Genomic DNA, 14,202 nt, shown 5'->3' on the forward strand with positions numbered 1-14,202 from the left:
GGGGGGGGGATATACTAACAAGCAGAAAGAAGCGCGAGAATTAGCTGGTGAGCGATGAAGAGAAAGAAAGAGAGAGAGAATCATAGTCGACTATATGTATATATATTATATATATATATATACGTATATCAGTAGCCGAACCAACCGTATGGGGCTTGCCGTAGTCCCTCGTGGGTGTGCTCGTTCCCACACAGCAGGACCGGTTTTATTTTCGTACCAGCAACTCTTTATCCACTAGTTTCGATATATTAAGATTTTCATAAGAGAGACCTCGTCGTCTAGCAGGTTGAACAGATCTATAGGTCTGTTTAAAATTTTTGGGAAAAAATGGATCCTCCTGGTAAAGACGCATTGCGACAAAATTTTGTTTCCCCTTCTCAGTATACTCATCGTTTCGTGGTTGTCCGTGCGACCTCTAGTGCTATGTGGATCTTCCTCGAAGAGTCTGAAAAATCCACGCGGTCCTTATCTCGATTTTCTTGGGAATAATTTCAAGAACCCTGAAAAATCACGAGCATCCATTCCCGTCTCGCCCGAACCTTTCTCTCGTACGACTTAATACCCAGAAGTCTCTTCTTCTTCGTTGTTCTTTACACCGATGACTACGTTCACGCTGTTGCTCCTTATGCCGGATTGCAGACGTCCAATTTCACAAGATTCTTAACGTCGATGTCGTTTCCTCCGAGGTATCCGCTCGTGTACGCGCTTCGCTGGCAGGATGCACCAGGTCATGGCCGCGCCTTCCTTTCAGCACACGCCCAACTTCGTATTCGTTGTACTATATGCTATTTTGTTACCCTAGTCGGATCGGTGACTTAACCTCTCGCTTAGCGACGGCTTGTTTGTTCCTCTTGGTATTCTCGTGGACGCACTCCCTTGTCCAGGACACCGATTACCTAGGGTATCTCAAACGTTCACTTTCGCGTCTAGTTGACACACACTCGTCAATACCTGCTTCCAGAGACGGCGAGCGATACTCGTACGCCACTGTGCTTTATTTACCAGATGCTGTTGCCGGGCGAGTCAGATCGAAATGTCAAGTCAGTCGCGTGGGCCAAAAAGTCTCGGTGACGCTTTTTCATAATAGGACATTTTCGGCCATCACTGTCGCAAATGTAGCTGCACGTTTTAGCGGTCTCTGGCTTTTAAAGATTCTTCTTAAAATATACGGTGGGTGCTATTTAACGCCCACCCGTTCGGACTAACGGGCACACTCTGTCGCGCGCGCGCCTTACTTGTTATTCTTTTTTATTCTAGTGGGAAACGAGAGACTGTTTTAGATACGGGGAATAAAATCATGATCCGCTGCCTCTGTTCTTTCTCTTTCTCTCTCTTTCGTGCGCTCGTTTTGTCTCTTCTCTTCGACTTTACATCTCGCGCGTGTACGATTATTGAGTTATTTTTCGTACGGAAGTTCTGGCTGTGCTCAATGACAAAATGCCAATCATACGTTCGTGCAGCGTCACGTATAATTTCTTGGATCCATCATGCAGCTGCGCGGATGCTCACGTAAAACGAGATACCGCGTTTCTCGCATTGGGTTACTATTTCTCAAATTTACGAACGTAACGCGCAACTTGTGTGCCTGCGATAAGGAGGCACGCATGACCCTCGGAAATCATTGCTGATAACAACCACTTCTGGGGCACAGTCTCGTTTGATAACGTATTTAAAAATTTCTACCGCGTGGCCGCTCCTCCCGTACACAAAATGGCCGCGATAACGCGCCATTGATATATAACTTTTACTTTTCTTTTTCTCCTTTCATTATGAAAATTCTAATTTTCTCGATGATATACTGCACCCCTTGTTTTTATCTGCTCGTGCGTCACACTGTTCTTTTGTTATTTTCATGACGCGAATCTTGTTATTTAGGACTAGTGCTCTTCGCACCCTGATTATTAACTGACTGTGTCAGGGGGAATCCGCCATTTGTTCTTCGCGCTAGTGAAGTGTTAGATAATAGATCCGCGTGGTTTCTAGTTAACAGCTGCCGCTGCTGCACACTTCTTCCAGACAGCCGCCTCGACCTGCTTTTACGAGTTCTTACTCAATCTAACTTTCATGAATTAGATTATACTGATACAATTACCGTGTTCTGTGCCAATGGCTATATCAGTTACGAATTATCACTCGTTAATATGCATTCGGAATTACCTTCTGAAAACAAAATTCCGAGAGATGTCACTGCAGTACGTTTTTTTTTTATTCGACTAGTTGCGAGCGAAACAATGCATTTTCAGGAGTTCAGAAACGTAATGAGTAAATACGGCGTGTACGTCATCGTTACGTTGAGAGAGATATACATGTGTATATATATCTGTCATTCGTTCCGTTACGCTCCCGTGCTTTCCCTTCACCAGATAACGAATTCCTAATCCCCGCTACGCGGCGACTTGGCTACATTAACGAATTCGACCGTGAGATGGCGTTAGTAGGACTTGGTTAAAATAATGGACCTATCACCCGTGGAAAAACTCCTCCTCTCTTAGTACCGGGGTCTAACGTATTCGTGGCAGCACGATCGACCACGGAGTAAATTTCACGAACGGTTAGGTTAGGTTAGACATCTAGACGGAATGATGCCGAATGCGCGTGCTCCACCCGTTCGGACGGCGACTAATTTAAGAATTTGTATGCCGTGCCTTTCGGTTTGCGCCAGTTCGCAGGTTAAAATAGACACGTGAAAGTCGCGCGGATATTTCCCTCGGGGGTATCGGAAGAGACTTTTTCAACGAGTCTTTGCCCGATCGTTTGCTGCACCGAGCCGTAGTCTGTCGTTTATTCGTGTGCTTGCTGTCGAGAAAAAGAGATTGATAGACAGATAGAAAAAGAAAGAGAGACAGAGGGTGAGACAAGACGCCCTTCGACCCGCATCGATCATCGAATAAAGCTTTAATTGAAATTCGCCGGGTTCCTTCTCGAGAAGCGCAATTGCGGGTAAAAAGAAGGGAGAGTGGCAGCAATTGTTTGACTCCGGTCGAGGGCGCTTCTCTCTGTCGCTCCGAGAAGAGAGACATTGAAAACTTTTTTTTGATAAATTTCTCGTAGAATGATCTACGCGCCGTTACGTCTCGTTGCACGCACTGAGGTAGAGGTGCCTTACCTACATCGTCGTTGGCAGGGACCTGATGGTTTTATAAATAAATACTGAATCAGTGCAGCAGTCTGCCTTTCGGGCCGATGAAACCCGAGCTGCGAAGGATATTATTCTTTATCTCGACCGGGGACACCCTGTAGTGACAACCATTAAGGAACGTCAGTGGAGAACCAACTCCGTGGCTACCGCTGTCATGTGCGAATAGCGTACCAAAACGGACGACGATAAAGGGAGAGAAACGAGACTGGGGAAAAAAAAAATGAGCGAACGGAGAACGAGTTGCGCCGGCCGCGCCAGCAACAGCTCGCGATCAAGAAGTCGCAATCGACGTGGTTCCAGAGATCATGGTTAGAGCAGAAACTAATCTCAGTTTTTACCTCTGTTTCTTTTTTTTTTTTTTTTTTTTTTTACTTCCTTGTCCAGTGCTGTTTTTGATATCCTTATTTGTCTCTTATCCTTGCAGTACCGGTCACGATAGTCGGGTCTGAGTGAGAATCGAATCTGTGGTTTTAGCATTTTTTTTGGGCCCTTGCTTGTTTCGTGCAATGTAATATCTGGGCGAGGGACATGGTTGTGCCTGAGAAAAATGGATGGTATTAGAATTTTGGCTACCAGTCAATTTACATTCGTTGAGACCATTGTTTTCTCTGATCCGCTCGAATTTCCATTGACCATGTCCGTGGAAGGATTTGGCACGCTCGCCAGGGATCGGGACCTCCGTTGCTACTGTGAATGATCTTATCTGGCTTTTTTTAGATTATCGAGGAAACTCACTTTGAAAATGCATTACGCAATGATAAATTGTCGTCTAGTACGTGCTCATTAATTGAGGACAGCTTTTTAGTTGTGTGTGGATCAGAGTGACGTACGAATCTTATTTTGTCTCTGTGAATCGTTGGTCAAATGTACGAGACGAGGCGCCAGGTTGGATGAAGGTTCTTTTTTGGTATATGGATATTTGTGAATTTTCTTAAGTGTGTGCAAGTCGGATTCCTGGACAGTTCGTACATGCCTAAACGGGCGTTACAGTTGGAAATGTCTAAATGCGAACAGTCGGAATGCCCATGTGGTGGCATGTGTAAAAGTAAAAAGTCTTCGGAGAGCTGTGCTACGACCGGTGTCTATAATTATCCTTGGCTGGCAGCCGGCACACTCACTTTTCTTCCCAGCTTGCACCTCGCCCAATTGATACCCGTCGACGTTAGACAATTTCATAGGCATTCCTGTAGTGACTTCATGTACTAAAAGTTGGTTACACAGTCATGGGATTGTACTCCACCGTGCGCACCGGTCAGATCACACGTTATAAAAGTGTATATGATTCATCGCAAATCACTCTGATCAATATTCATAAATTTTCACTGTTGCTCTCGCATACGCGCTTAATAATCGAGCCGACGTTTCCTGATGCAGATGAAATTACGTAGGAGTTAATGGATTGTGTTTTATGGTCGGCCAGAGAACTTGTGCATTATGTAATTTTTGTCTTGTCTCTTTATTCCTCAGGTAAAGCCACGCAAAAGCAGAAAAACAAGGGCAAACTCAAGCGCGATATCAATCGCAAAGGGGCCGAGAAGGAAGGTACAGACATGGATGCTTTCGTGAACGTGGCACCTACAGCAAAACCTGAGATCAAACAGCAGCAGCAGCCACAGGAAATCAAGGATATCGAACCTACCAAGGATAGCAACAATGAAGCTGTCAAGGAGATAAGTAGGGAGGCAAAAGAGAAAGAAGATAAGGAGTCTGAGAAGCAAACGTCTCAGACAGAGAGTGTTGTCGTCGCTCCTGAGATTCCGAAGGAAAGCACACCCGTTCAGCAATCTCCTGTTGTTGAGAAACCAGTTGCTATTCCAAACAATAAGGAACAATTCAAGGAGCCAAGTCCTACGATTGAGGATAACGCCAAGACCCAGGAGGTCTGTAAAATGCCAGTCAAAACTGCCACGAATGACGTCGTTGATCATGCCAAGATCACGGACGAGATTGAGCTGGAATCTGTGATAGTGGCGCAAAAGAATGAGGAGAACTCGAAGGTCTCGGCGCTTGGCGCTACTAGCAGGGAGCAACAACCGGAAACGCCGGTCATTGAGAAACAGAATGAAAATGAACCGCCTAATCAAATAGATAGCACTCCCAAAGGGCAGCCCACTTTAAAATATACATATAAGGACGATCAGTGGAGTCCACTCAATATGAGCGGAAAGAAGGTCTACGACAGGGAGTTCCTCATGAACCTCCAGGAGGATCCAAATAGTAAAATTAAACCTTTAAATCTGCCGGACCTAGAAGTTGTCCTTAAGGATAATACCAGGGTACGTCGTTGACTGAAGTCTTGTGGAGAATAGTATACCAAAATGTATTTTTATTTTTAATTATCTCTACGTTTCTTAATTGCCTTTGCAGAGTCGCAGCACAATGGATCTTAAACAGTTCAAGGATCCGAGCTTCGGTAGACACGATCTCCTGTTCCCTGGGTTTGCGAAAGGACCCATGAATACAAGGGTGGTGAGTTTATTTTGATGATGCGAATATTTTATTTTACCCTCGATTATTCATGGATTTCTCGATGATGATTTATTAATATGAAAGTAGTGGACTGAAAAGTTTTTGACAGACAAACTATAATCTGATAAGAATTTATTTTTCATCTATGTACGTTAATCATATTCATAATTTTTTCTTCAGTCATCTCCAATCATATTTTCTTCTTTTTACATTCAGCCACCCCTTAACAAGCGGAGTCATCCCGGAAAGCCCAAGACTAATAAGCCTAACGTGATTCACGTTTCACTCTCGCTGCGCGAGGATGTCAAGCTTCGGGAAACTGAAAACGCATGGAGGCCGGCTCGATTGAAGTCTGGTGACATAGCAGAGGAGGATGGTAAAACCGAAGACCTCTACAAGAGAGTACGCGGTGTATTAAATAAGCTCACTCCAGAGAAATTCGATAAATTAGTTGGTCAAGTAAGGTCGCTGCCCATCGATACCCAAGAAAAACTGCAGGGCGTCATTGACTTGGTCTTTGAAAAGGTATGTCAAAACTTCATAAGTCAAGCGATTTGCATCGCAGTTCAACAGATTTTTATTATTTTCAAACAAGCAAAAATTAACAAAAAAAAAATGGTATTCATCCATTGTGCAGGCCGTCGACGAACCCAGCTTTTCCGTCGCGTATGCTCTCATGTGTAAGGAACTTGGTATGATGGAAGTTAATGGTGGCGACAAAAAGACGTTATCTGGAAGACAGGAAAGCAGTGGTAACTTTAGGAAATTAATTATTACACGTTGTCAAATGGAGTTCGAGAAGAACTCTGCCGATGAGAGCGCCCGAGTGCAGAAACTCAAAGAAATCGAAGAATGCACGGATCCTGTAAGATTCCCGTTTGACCTTTGTTTAATTCCTTACGGCTCTTGGTTATTCATTCCATTCATGAATCTAATTTTCTTTTCCTTGACACTTAGGACAAGAAAAAGGAACTACAGGCGACCTTCGAAGAAGAAGAACGTCGGATACGTGTCAAATCAGTCGGTAATATTAGGTAAGATTGCACATTTTACTTATAACATATGGGTGAAGCATAATGTTTTAAGCGAATATGTTGAATAATAACAATATTATTTTTTAGGTTCATCGGTGAGCTTTTCAAGCAGTCTATGTTGACATCCAAGATCATGCACACATGTATTCAACATTTGTTGAGTCAGCCTGACGAGGAGAGTTTAGAATGCTTATGTAAATTGCTAACTACCGTTGGAAAAGGTTTAGAATCTAAGGGACCGTCGGTACGTACACTCCTAGTTGAACTATAGCGAAATTCTAGATGACTTTTAATGATCTATGAATTGTAAATTAATTTTTTTTTTTTTTTACACAATAGTACCTCTCGCCTTACTTTGAACAAATGCGAAAAATTGCGAATCAAAAGGGTCCTGGTAAAGTGAGCTCGAGAGTTCGCTTTATGCTTCAAGATGTGATAGACCTGAGGGCGAACAAATGGGTGCCAAGGAGAGACGATAGCAATCCTAAGACGATAGACCAAATTCAAAAGGAAGCGGAATCCGAACGATTAGATATGCAATTGAATAACACTCCTCTAAACACACCACGAAAAGACGATCGAAACAATGATAGAAAACGAAACCGTAAGTTGATGAATTAAAAAAAAAGAATGTGTGTAATGTTTCTATATGGAATGTGAAATATGATGATACTTTATGTCATGCCAGACTGGAGTTTCTGAATCAACATGATTGTACAACAAATTCTGATAGCTTCCTTCATTATAATATTTATTTTCCGTTTTTATATCGATATTGTGTCGTTCTCGAGGAACAAATTTTTAAATATACTTTTCATTTCTTTATTTCAGGCGCCATCGGTGGTTCAGTTGAAGATGGTTGGAGTCAACCAATTAGCAGAACTAGACAACCTTACTCTGTAGAAACTTCTAAATTGAAAAACAAACCTGTGAGTGTTTTTTTTTCAATGTTTCTTATTTTTTTTTTAAAAAGGTTTTATTCTGTAACTCATTTCTTTTTCGTCACTTTTACGACAGCCTCCTATGGACGATCTTCAGCTAGGTAGTAGGAATGTGTATATGTGGAAGAACCCCGTCCCGATTTCCAAAACTATCACACCTAACAAATATGCATGCTTGGATACCTCCGATCAGGATAAACAACGAATGCCGTTGCAACTCTCTGGGTAAGTTGACATCATATATTTTCTCAATATACAAGTCTCTTTATCAATAAAATGTATCAGCTATGATGATATTTTTAATGTCATGCCAGACTGGAGTTTCTGAATCTTCTAACATGTCCCGTGATTTTTTTAACAATTCTGATAATACACTATATCTCTAAACGACTAAAGAACATCGATTAAACGATATTGATATTAGCAAATTTTTAATGTTACAGATCGAGGTCAACCGGCCCCAGAGAGTACGGACGTACAGACTACAAATCTTCCTATGGTAAGATAGTCATTGTATCATAACAAAAATTTAATTAGAAAATTAGTTAAAACAATCTTCACACGTTGAACATGATGACAAATTTATTTGCATTTGAAAAGGCCAAGAGAAAATGGTACTTTATGTTGCTTTGCCAAAAGGATACTGATTTTACAAAGATTAATAATTAATGTCACGATTTATTACTGAGGCATATTCTAATGGCGCCATACGATCTTACAGAAGGCAGAAGCTCACGTAATGGTAACTATCAAATGAGCCGTAGTGGTTCGTCGAGTAGAGAAAACTCGTTACTCGACGGCTCCAGGAGTCAGAGTATCTCCATGCCTCCTCCAACGATAAAGGCCGCCCCACAACCTGCGACACCTAGCAGTAATAAGCCGCCAATGTCTGAGGAGAAGTTCATAAAGATTCTATCTTCCATTCTGGAGGAATACGTCTCAGAATACAATGTCGAGGTGAGTTTGCACACATGACTTTCGATTTTATAAATATTAGTACCGCGATCTAAGTTAAATGAAAGCAAACAAAAAAAAGCTACGCACGCTCCTTAGATCCATCTCTGACATTTCCTGAGAGATGCTTGAGTCATTGGCGTGCAAGAATACGCAACATCTGTTTGTCGGTCCGCAACGCTATGTTCCATGAATTCAGATTCGAACGTGCTGAATTTCTTATTCAATATTTTGAAACCAAGTAGACCGATGAACGGACAGATCTCTATCTCACATCCTAGTCTCTTTTATATTATTGCTTAATTGTAATACCTCCGGTATATTCGTATCTAAAATCTTTATTACTCGGCAGTACACGGTACAGGAGATCCGAGAAAACTTCGACAGTTCGTTCCTTGCGAAATTTGTGAGCGAGTCGATCAATATAGTCCTTGAGAAGTCTACTGCTGCCCGAGAACGAGTTTCGAAACTGTTCTCGCAACTGATCCTGCAGAACGTTTTGCCACTGACACTCTTCAGATCTGGGTAAGTAAAATATTCAAGTGTCATAATAAATAAAATTTATAGATTGGGGAGATGCAAGTGGGATTTGATATGATGACAACTTTAATTATTGAGAAAAGATACCAGAAAGGGTATCTTCGTGTTTTTCTTTAGCCAAAAGGATACTGAACAATTTATTTCATATAAAAAGATTTTTTAATTTTTATATGACGTATATGTAATTGTTTGCCTTTTTTCCCCCCTTATCAGGTTCTCAAAGGTGTTGGAACTGGCGGATGACCTGATCATCGACATACCTAAGATTTGGACCTATTTCGCCGAGCTCTTTTGTAAGTCTTGTTTACTTCGTTACATATTTTCTATTTTATTTCCTTTGGAGTGAAAATTCACTTTTATTTGATTATCCTATTATGATGACACGTCATTACACCGTAGACAATCGTGCTGGATGTAAAAGCTCAACAGGCCTGACGAATCTCTAGTGATTAATCCTTGTCTAATTTCATTATGGAATATGTCTAACTGTTTTTTCGTTCTTCCTTGCTTTTAGCGCAAGTAGTGGAGGAAGGAGCGCATCCATTGTCCGAAATGAAGTTGACACTGGCCACCTTAAGAAGTCAAGGTCATGCTGGAAAACTTATGGGCGAGCTACTTGCGAAACTATCCAGGGACAAGGGCCCTAAATGGGTTTCCGACAAGTGGGATCAAAGCGGACTCAAATGGAGTGATATCGTCGACGAGTCGAGAGAAAATGTCGACGCGATAATTAAGGATTATGTAAGTCGACGTAAAATCTTTTCTAGCGACGATTAGATGTGTCTGTAAAAATCTAGGTTACCGAGCGCAATTCAATATTGCACAGTACTATGGAAGACTCGTGAGCTCATGTGAACCCTGGATTATACATACATAGACTAATGTATTGGCTTTCTTTTTTGTTTTTCCTGTAGAAATGCATTATGAATTTTTGTAAAAATTTAGAAACTGGAGTTCCTGACTGGCGATTGCAAGAGCCTCGAAGCCGGTTCTGGCAGTCAATTAACTATGGAGCAAATCCACGAGCAACTTAGGAACTTAATGAAGGAAAATAGCTTCGATGAAATTTGTAGTTGGATTACCGTGAGTATTTAAATCTAATGCAAAGTCTAGTTATTCAAAATGCCTCCACGTCGATACTATTGAACAATTTTTTACATCACAATATCTCTTTGTTAATTTCCTAGGCAAACGTAGGCGACAGAGCGAAAGAGCCACAATTTATCAGAGTTCTCGTGACTGCCATTTTAGAAGTGTCCATTGGTGAGTGTAGTGTGAAACATATTAAGGTGGTTTGGTGATGACAATCATAATAATAACAGGGAATCGCGGGTTAAACAAACATTGAAGTAAATTCCAAGATTTTAAGTTCAACAATAAATAATACAATATATATAAATTTAGAATTTTATCTTGTGTTGTGCGTTATCAACGGGACCACCTTAACTTTTAATATTAAGTACTTCAATGTGTAACCTCCTCTTTCATAACCATAATCCTACCTTTTCTTACAGAACAAAATAGGAGGATAAATATGGAAACATTCAAAGAATTAGAAACGCTGATACAGCGATACGTGGATGCGAACGACAAGCTTGAACTACAATGCCTCTTTGCTATTCAAGCGTATATACATAAAATCGAACACCCGTCCGGTAAGTAGTGTCAACTTTCGAACTTGCATTGTTTACGGGACGTTTGGGAATATTGCCCCCCCCCTCCCCCCTAGTGCCTATGGTACTGACACTACCCGTTCTCACAGCGATAACGAGGTCTGAATCTAGTCTTGATTAAAATCTCCTTGCAGGTGTTCTACTTCAAATAATTAGCGCACTATCGGATCAGAGTATTCTCTCGTGTGAATCGTTCATCGCATGGGAAAATGATAAGACTCCATCAGAATTTGAAGGAAAGGCTGTCGCTATGAAATCGTTGACGTCGTTCTTCACGGCATTGAAGGAGGCTGATGATAGTGGCGAGGAGGCGTGAGGGCTGGTCGTACCGTCGCAGCGGCCATGGTTTCTCGATTGTGAAGAGTGAGGCGAGAGTTCGCTTGTCGGTCGTTCCAAACACCCCTGTGCACACGACTCTCTTCGTGTTTAAAAAAATTAAAAAAAAAAAAGCAAAAACGAGAAAAAAATATACAAATTTATTATTATACAAATTATACAAAGACTTAAACTATTTTTCCCTTTAAAGACGAGAAGTGAGGCCAAATTACAGTTGTGTTTTAAAAAAAAATACTGTAAAAGTTTTGAAGAAGAGACAATGTAGTGGTGGTTGTGCGAGGGTGTATGTATTATAGTCTAGAGCAACAATAACAATACGTTGAAGAAAAAGAAAGAACTATGACGATCATGTGGTGGAGGAGGTGACGTGAGAAGATAGAGAAAGTGATGAATGAAAAAAAAAGTAACACTGGACACACACTTTCCCTATTTGAGATACGCTATACATAATAATGATAAATGATTAATTAGTAATTATGATACCGAAGTAAATGCAAGATAATTATTATTATACATAGTTCATTAAAATGGTTTAAAGTTTAAATAAAGCGAAGAAAAAAATGTCTATAAAGCGACAGCACGTTTTTATGTCTGTCGAAAGAATTAACCGGCGGTTACACGAAATTCTAGGCTGAAAATAACCTTTTATTTATTTTCTTTTTCTTTTCTCAATATAACCGTTGCTTTGCAACTGACGGTACAATTTATTCGACGTATTGTAGCATTATTACAAGCAAAAGGATGCTTTGTTACGTATCTCTGGGTATCGTATTACAAGATTCAAATGCATCCATAGGCATATAAATTCTGTCAAAAAAAACTAACCTTCGCATACGAATCATACATGAAGTTAAAGAAAATGGAAAATCCTAATAATAAACAAGGCTGAAAGCTTGCAATGATTTTTCCTATTAGTGGACAATGGCATAGTGAGAAAAAGATAATGTATAATTTTTGCATATTGGCTCTTGTAACAGTGTCACAAGCGGGTCGTTGAGGTTATTTTCTCTCTTTTTGGCAACAATCAGCGTCTCTAAAGAGTTCCAGCTTAGGGCGTTCCGAGAAACACGACCAGCTGACACAAAGCTGAAGAGAACTTGATTATATGGATGCAAAATTAATACAATATTGTGTATTTATTGAGACGCTATCTTTATTTTTATTTAATTGTCAGGCGCGTAACTCGAATAGAAACATGGCGATGCGAATTTGTTTCTGTTTTTGCATAAATCAAAATCTGGTTACGTATTCGCAGCGAAATCTTGTAATTACCACTTTAATTTGCATTTTAATTATCTAATTGATAATTTATACAAGGCGGCACGCGTGAGAACGCGAGATAGGACGAAAGGGGAAGCTAGAAAGTCAGAAAGAAAAACACCCAGTGCACAATTCAACCACAATATATTCCTATCCGCTCCTGAGTGGAATAATAGTCTTCGTTCGATACGATAACAATTTATTGACGAAAGTCCCCGTGTCTTTTGCTTCCTTTACTGACTCTGTGCATCGACGAAAAAAAGAATCCCATTTGCCGTCAGCAGAAATCTGATTCATCGAAATTTCTACGTTGATATCCTATGATGTCGCACCAAATGCATGAAACCCTCCAGCTCTGCCGTTACGAAAAAAAAAAAGAAATACAAAACAAAATTGTCCCTGTGTATACTCCCCTTCCGCCTTTCACTCTTTTATACAAATATATATTATTTATAACTTTTCCTATTCTTACGCTGCGCGTCGGATTTCGATTTTCACAACAATCTTCGCGTGCTGTTCCGCAGAAAGGTATAGCAGAGAAATAGAGCTACTGGTACAGGGAGTTTATTTTATTTACCTGTCACGCAGCACGGATATCCTTAGAGTTAATTGTAAACGCAGGCGTTATTTGTAACGAGTCGTGAAATAATGAAAATCCGCAATACAGTTTTCGTACTTGGCGTTAATTTAAACAGAAACGTTTCGTCGACTGATCATTTTAACGCGTAGAAAGTAAAACCTGTTTTCATTGTACTGAAAACTTGAAATGCCTACTTGTAAAGCATTGTAGTGTACAGAGCCTTTTACACGTGTATCTTCCAAAATATTGGAGCTGAACTTGCGAGATCATTAAAGGTAAATCAGAATTGCGTAACTGTCATTTTCTCTTTTTTTTTCGTACACACAATTCAAAAGACACGCGACAATGCACGCACGAGATCGATTAAACGCAGCGATAACAGCGTGACTGTACTGTTACAGTTATTTAACGATAATCCTAAGATACCTAAAAGTCGAGGTTCGAATTTAGAGATGGGCTGAGCGTTAAAACGACGAGAAAATATATAAAAATTTCGATACGGAATCGCTATTGTCTACGATTAACGACGCCATTGTTGGATAGACGCTATTGCGAAAGAATCGAACGCGCTCAAATTACATGCGGCAAGGAAACTAAAAGTAAAATTTATAATATTATTTATGTACAAGGGGATAAACTAAAAAGGGGAATCTATAGAAACGCGTACGTAGCGTAATTCCGAGCACCGAACTTTATACGAAAGTTCGATTAAAGTCGACACAATTTTTTTTGCTAGTGAATTCCGCAGATTTTTCTCCATACGAAATGTTACGCTTCGTACACGTTTGTTGAAAAACGCATGAACAATAAGAGTGACAGTAATGTTAAATAGTCGTGGATAAACCGAGTGTGCGCGTAATAACGTAATAACTGTAAATATAAAACTAAATCATCAATCGCGATAATACGAAGGACGATCTATATAGATATAAAGACAGAGGCTGTTATTGGACCACTCGTACGCTTTCCAAGCATATGGGAACACGTGTTTTTTAGCGGCGTCCGTTCATTCCTCTGCTGATGTTGTAATAATATAATATATATATATATATATATATATATATATATATATATGTATATTATATGCATACAAAAATTCAATGTGTATATATGTATGTATGCATAAGTATATTCATGTATGTAAACATTAAGAGAACACGGCAGCAGACATATGCATATACGCGTACACTTCTATACAAATCGTAATCACAGTGATGAAAAAAAAATAAAAATAAAAAAAACATCTCCATGCTACTTCTTGAGTTGTTTCTATTTC

At 40.2% G+C, this 14,202-nt stretch overlaps 1 protein-coding gene across 11 annotated transcripts in view; it reads left to right on the forward strand.

Annotated features, from left to right (window-relative positions):
• The window catches only part of LOC107266392 (eukaryotic translation initiation factor 4 gamma 1), a 51,541-nt gene extending 37,389 nt beyond the window's left edge, over window positions 1-14,152 (forward strand). For 8 of the 11 annotated variants that reach the window (XM_025083632.1, XM_025083627.1, XM_025083628.1 and 5 more), the window contains 18 exons: window positions 4,607-5,415; window positions 5,507-5,608; window positions 5,825-6,133; window positions 6,246-6,473; window positions 6,566-6,642; window positions 6,730-6,886; window positions 6,982-7,246; window positions 7,474-7,571; window positions 7,660-7,808; window positions 8,027-8,082; window positions 8,305-8,540; window positions 8,890-9,062; window positions 9,291-9,370; window positions 9,592-9,818; window positions 10,023-10,160; window positions 10,265-10,340; window positions 10,592-10,732; window positions 10,885-14,152. In XM_025083632.1, the coding sequence (XP_024939400.1) occupies window positions 4,607-5,415; window positions 5,507-5,608; window positions 5,825-6,133; window positions 6,246-6,473; window positions 6,566-6,642; window positions 6,730-6,886; window positions 6,982-7,246; window positions 7,474-7,571; window positions 7,660-7,808; window positions 8,027-8,082; window positions 8,305-8,540; window positions 8,890-9,062; window positions 9,291-9,370; window positions 9,592-9,818; window positions 10,023-10,160; window positions 10,265-10,340; window positions 10,592-10,732; window positions 10,885-11,066 (3,503 nt within the window). In that variant the 3' untranslated portion in view covers window positions 11,067-14,152. Of the gene's footprint in view, window positions 1-4,606; window positions 5,416-5,506; window positions 5,609-5,824; window positions 6,134-6,245; window positions 6,474-6,565; window positions 6,643-6,729; window positions 6,887-6,981; window positions 7,247-7,473; window positions 7,572-7,659; window positions 7,809-8,026; window positions 8,083-8,304; window positions 8,541-8,889; window positions 9,063-9,290; window positions 9,371-9,591; window positions 9,819-9,991; window positions 10,161-10,264; window positions 10,341-10,591; window positions 10,733-10,884 lie in introns of those variants that run through there. The other 3 variants (XM_025083630.1, XM_025083637.1, XM_025083634.1) reach the window with 2 other exon arrangements.
• Window positions 14,153-14,202: the final 50 nt, after the last annotated feature.

The sequence above is a fragment of the Cephus cinctus genome, unplaced genomic scaffold (assembly GCF_000341935.2).
Source record: "Cephus cinctus unplaced genomic scaffold, Ccin1 Ccin1_scaffold0310, whole genome shotgun sequence".
Classification (NCBI taxonomy): Eukaryota; Metazoa; Arthropoda; class Insecta; order Hymenoptera; family Cephidae; genus Cephus; species Cephus cinctus.